Here is a 5,773-nt window from a genome sequence, read left to right on the forward strand (position 1 = left end):
TGCTTGAACTATTTAATCCAAACTACTACAGAATGACTATTTCCTTGAAAATAGCATGCAACTTTTTCTGTCTGCATTTATGTACAAAGGCTAATACTTTTGAATTTATAGCATACTGGGCTCTGAAAATGCATTTAAAGTACTGCGATATTAAAATCTGTAATCAGGCACATTTTGATATCTTAAAAAGGATTCAAGTGCTTTTGAGAGAAAGGCACCCTACAACCCATTTCCACTTGGAGCAATTACTGTAAGTGATATGCAAACAATGTTTGTTAATCTAAAATGTTTCCAAAAAAATAAAAAAAAGCCTCACGAAGTGATGCTACAACTGGAATTTCTAAAGTATTAAGAAAAAGCAGCTCTTAGATGGCCACATTCACACTTATAAAAAAATAAAGTCAAGCATTGAAAAGTGCAAAAACTTTATTACAATATAAGAAAATTAAAATGTTAAATAAACCGTTAGAATTCTTGAGACTGGACATCCCTTTCACCATCTTCCTGAAATGACTTTTTGGTCTTTTTAGGAAGCAGTTGAGCCTGAATATTTGGCAAAACCCCTCCTTCAGCTATAGTTACTCCCCCAAGCAGTCTGTTCAGTTCCTCATCATTCCGCACGGCTAGCTGGATGTGCCTGGGAAGAATCCTCAGTTTTTTGTTGTCCCTTGCTGCATTGCCTGCAAGCTCCAGAACTTCTGCAGTCAAGTACTCCAGGACAGCAGCCAAATAAACTGCAGCGCCTGAACCTATCCTCTCTGCATAATTCCCTTTCCTAAGTAGTCTGTGGAGTCGGCCAACAGGGAACTGAACTCCTGCTCTGGAGGATTTGCTTTTGACTTCCATTTTAGCTTTTGGGACAGCCTTCTTTCCACGACCAGACATTTTTCAAGCCTTTGAAAAAGAAAACAAAATAAAGCCAATTAGCCATTTTAAAAAAGTGAAATTTGCTGAAGTGGCATTTTCAAGAGAACATTCAAAGATATTATCAGGTACCATAAAGTGCTGGTAGAAACACTAGCTTTACAAATATGGCCTGCTAGCTAATAAAGAGATCAACTTTTAAGATACCACAAGTTATAGTAACTAAATATTACACGAACACCAACAGTTTTGGGCACTATTGCAGAACATTAACACTGTAATGAAGGACCTTAACTGGAGCAGCCAGAAAGGATTTAAAAAAAAAAAAGTTATTCCTTCTGAAAAACTACACCATTATTCTTCAAGTTCATAATGAAGCCAAATTAAAAGCAATGACAAATGCACTTCATTTCCTTTCACGTTTCTCACAAAGGGCTATTGGACTCTGATATGGTGAAACTCAATAGTGAAACAGAGAAGTTCAGTGTAACCTGCAAACTTTGGTCATACTTTTGTCTCATTTTTAAAATGCAAAATTTAATTACTGTAATAGCTAAGGAGAATTTCAGTGTAGCAGACAAAGAGTAAGTTTTTCCTTCACAATTTTTCTAAAAATTGTAAGACTACTTGCATAATCTTTACAGCACTATCTTCATTGATTTGATGGTGTAGTATATCAATGGCAAGGGCTTAAAAAAAAAAAACTCGCCCCACCGAGTATAGCCTTTAAAACAATGGCCTGCATGACATTTGCTACTGCTACAAGAAAGCTATTTTCCAGTTGTTGCTTTGAAATTCCAGACTGCAGGTTGATATGCAAAATGGACAAGGCATTTCCAATAGCACAATGATGAACAGAACAGTCAGTGTACATCAACTATGAGTGATGCACAGCAAGTATGATTAAATTACAGAAGTGACAAATGACTTCATTCAATAAATCTCCTTTGGTTGGCCCAATATCATACTTTACAAAGTTTGTCAAGACAAATTTATTCCCCATTCCCAAGTGCTTCCCAGGTCCTACATTAAAAATGTTAAATCAACTTCCAGTGTCCTGGAGGACAAGTGCCCTTAAGTGGCTAATTCCCAAATTTAAATAGATGCCTGCCATTTTAAAACTAGTTTAATGTTGGTACCTAATACAGGTTATTTAAAGTGTATCAGTTCACCTTCAAAATTTCTATGAAGCTGGTGTCTCACTATGTAGCCAGGAGCACATGGAAGGATTAACTGTAGGCAGGATTCCAATCCATCATGGGAGTTAAAGCAACAAAAAAAAAACAAAAAACCCACCACTAACACAAATAGTTGTGCCATAAAACACATTCAAGCAGTACATTTCAAAGCACTCCTAGTACTTTTTGAAAAATCATTCTTGTATGTAGCAAAATAAACGGAAATCTTTAATGTATGGTATTGGCTACCTAGCAGGGCAACATATTTAGAAAGCCTGGTCTTGGCTGGTGTTACTGTATGCAACAAGAGTCCCTTTAAAAGTCAAAACACTGGTATTTCACAAATCTGTTACCATCTATTCATGGTTAGTTACTGTGTGGAGTCTGCTATGGATATAACTTCATAAAAGTTCTTCCTAGAAATGTCATGTGGATAGACCTTTTTGGAACCTATAGCATCACTCTAAAAGAACTACTTTGGCACCCTTTTTTTGAGTGCACAAAAGAGCACACTCCGGATACATCCCATTCCCACCATTCTCAAGTCACCCCCAAATCAAACCAGCTTAGTCCCGTTCAGAGACAAGGAGAGAACTATAGTCCTTCTCAGAGGCTTGGGCACAAGATAGAAACAAAACCTGGTAGGAGCTCCATGCCATCTCAGGGCAACCTATATTAACTAGTTACTGTAAAGACGACCCAATGATTTTATGTGCATATTAGGATGCAAACCATATTTGCTTCCACCGTGAGATCAACAACATTGCCAGGATGTGGTGATCCAATAAACAGAGTAAACCAATTCATAATTCTTTCACAGTACGACATGTGAAGACTCCCTCTACAAATACCATGCATCAGCAAGAACCCACCCAGAAAGAGGACCAGCTCTTTACAAGTCACTGCTTATGGAGGTTCAGATTCTCCACTTATGTATTCTCATGCAAGTTTTTAAAATTTGTCACTGCTGTATCTCATACTGCAAGGTGGTCACCTTCATGAAGTAATAAAGCAGCACAGAACAAGGACTGATGTTTAATATAAAGTGTAAAGTAAAACTAACAGTCCTATAACAAAGTGCACCTATTGTACTCTTCAAGTGCACATATCAGCAAGATACAACTATAATATCTACAAGGATGCTATTTTAATCATACAACTTACAGCCACAGCTGTACTGCTACATTATTTAAATCATATCCCAAGTCCAATGTTTCACATTGTTCATAAGATAAACTCACAATATAAAGAAACTGAAAACTTTGAAACTTTAAAGAATACAATTAAACTTTGCTTTTAGTTGGTTTACATACTGCATTTTTTTTTTGGATAAATATTTTGTCAGACTGCCATACCAGCCATTACACAGGTAGCACATTTTGGCTTAAGACTCTGCAGGACTTTCAAAAGCTTTTACCAAACAGCCAATGGTCCATTTGTGTAAGAGTTCCCCCCGCCAAGTTTAAACTATAATAAATGCTGCGAGTGCAGGGTAGCCAGGTCCTGCAAAAACTCCAACTGTAATGGCGACTTAAAACCTGTCTAATGGTGCGAGAAACCAGCACAATGAATGATTTTCCCTTTTCACCATAATGCAGAATATGATAACAAGATTTGGGTTCTTGGGGGCAGGTAATTTCTTTCCCTTGGAGTTTTGAGCAGTGCGTTACGTATATACGCTATCGAAGAGTGCAGGTCCCACTTGGCGTTTCCAACAAGAGGAGGAGTTTCTGCATGTAGTGGCATTGGTGTTTACAGCTTAAAGTGCTAGAACTCAACCACTGGCACATAATCACATTTATCTGAAATTGCTTTTTCAAAGTAACCCAAAAAGATATACCTGACAAGTTTACCTGCAGAGCCATTTTCTAAATAGCCCAATTTGGTGGAAAAAAAATGCATCTGGCAATCCTATGCAAGAATGATTTTATGCAGTTTCTAATATTCTTAGTGTAGCTTTATAGAAACTTGATCATGGCTATTGGAAAGGCATCTTTCACTAAATATCAACCATTTAAATTCTTAAATGATTCTCAAGTGTATAAATACAAAAGAATTTCTCATAAAAAGTGGATGTTAACATTGTCTTCATAAGAATTACTTAAACAATTTGAAATCAACTTTTTTTGTGCAATGCCTCCTGTCAGTATAAGAAAATACTTGTATATGAGATACGAGTCATCTTGATGTAAGGTTATGCAAAATGTCCAGCATTTGGGGGGGTTTGATACCTCCTAACTTGTGGTACACTAGATCCAAAAAAAAAAAAATCCTCATTTTAGGCCACACCTTAAACGTATTTTTGCAGGAAGTTACACCACTGTGTTCAACACACACAAATGCAAATAAAGCAAAAATGAAAAAAAGAGGATTTGAAACTGTGCATACTACATCAACATATCCCAAGGATACATCCCCTAATGGTACAAGTGATGTCAAGAACAAAACCTTTAAATAACTGAGATTGTGATGTGCAGTGTGATTTTATACTATTATTTCAAAGTTGCTAATCAGGATTATGATAATACGTTACACTCTTGATTCACCACCATTGGCCCTAGGAGTAATTCTCATAACGTTAAGTGACAAGATTTTAACGTTAAGAATGTTGAAGATCATTTTAGATTATTTCAACGTCAGTGGTTTGAATGTTATTTTTAAATCTTAAGGGAGCCAACCCTCCATTTGCCACTATCAGAAGATGTAAAATGACAAATTTTCTGTTAAACCGAGAATATTGAGACTTCACATTCTTCATAAAGTAAATAATTGCATTTTTTATATAAACACCCCCAAATTAAGGTGGCTTACGTTACATTGACACTTTTATATTAGCTGCGGTTTTACATGCATTTGCTTTATAAGATTAAAAGAAATATAATAATAAGCTAGCCAGTCCGTTGGTTGGGAGCATTACGGACAGGCCTCATCCCAAACGCCACCAATGTCGATTGGCAAGATCATTTGTCCCTCTGCGATTATACAGGCACTATCCTACCGCACGATAGCTTCCACCCGTAAAGTGGACTTGGGAATGAACTATTATGTTACGTTTTTGCCATCGGAAATTTTCTTTCATGTCCCAAAACCACGCAAATCTTAAAATCAGTTCTGAATGGACTCTGAATGGGCTGGTGGGTGACACAGTGACGACAACAGCTGAACGACAGCACCCACCATTTGTAGAGTTGGCAGAAAGTCGAAAGGCAGCACTGTTAGAGCTAAGGCGGGTGGGGGCTCAAAGCAAAGCAAGGTGTGTCCTTAGAATTCAATCCTATAGAATTTAAAATAAAACGTCAAAGTTTTAATAAGGAAAGCAACGTGGTAATAGAAACAGAAAATGGTACCACAGTACTTGGCAAATTATCTGCAGATCGCGAAGAGATGAATCCCCGTCCCCCTTTTGAATATTGTATACTCACCTCAAACTTCCCCCACAGTCCCCAGAAAGACAGTTTACTAGTACGTAGCACTATAGGCGCAGTCGACTTCAGGTACGTTTTAAGCATTGCTCCACCTGTTTTCTCTTCTCGCATTGGCGTGTCGTGTGCCGATTAGTTTAATTGCTCAGAGATGTTTAACTTAACGTCTTAACAAGGACGCGGCGCTTTTGTTAAACGACACCATTTTGACATCTCTGCCACCTATTCTCCCTCTCACTGTGCCGTCATCAACTCCTTGAAAATACACAGTGTTAAGAATTAAAGAGATGTTCACAAACTCGACGTTTA

The 5,773-nt window shown here is 37.4% G+C and overlaps 1 protein-coding gene across 1 annotated transcript; it reads right to left on the reverse strand.

The window, feature by feature from the left end:
* Window positions 1–408: 408 nt before the first annotated feature.
* On the reverse strand, window positions 409–5,560 carry LOC120524249 (late histone H2A.2.2-like). Its single transcript, XM_039746108.1, has 2 exons — window positions 5,465–5,560; window positions 409–894 (listed from the first exon to the last, which is right to left on the reverse strand). The coding sequence occupies exon 2, from the start codon at window positions 883–885 to the stop codon at window positions 466–468; it is 420 nt and encodes a 139-aa protein (XP_039602042.1). The 5' UTR covers window positions 886–894; window positions 5,465–5,560; the 3' UTR covers window positions 409–465.
* Between the last annotated feature and the right edge of the window lie 213 nt (window positions 5,561–5,773).

Source organism: Polypterus senegalus, chromosome 2 (genome assembly GCF_016835505.1).
Source record: "Polypterus senegalus isolate Bchr_013 chromosome 2, ASM1683550v1, whole genome shotgun sequence".
Taxonomy (NCBI): Eukaryota; Metazoa; Chordata; class Cladistia; order Polypteriformes; family Polypteridae; genus Polypterus; species Polypterus senegalus.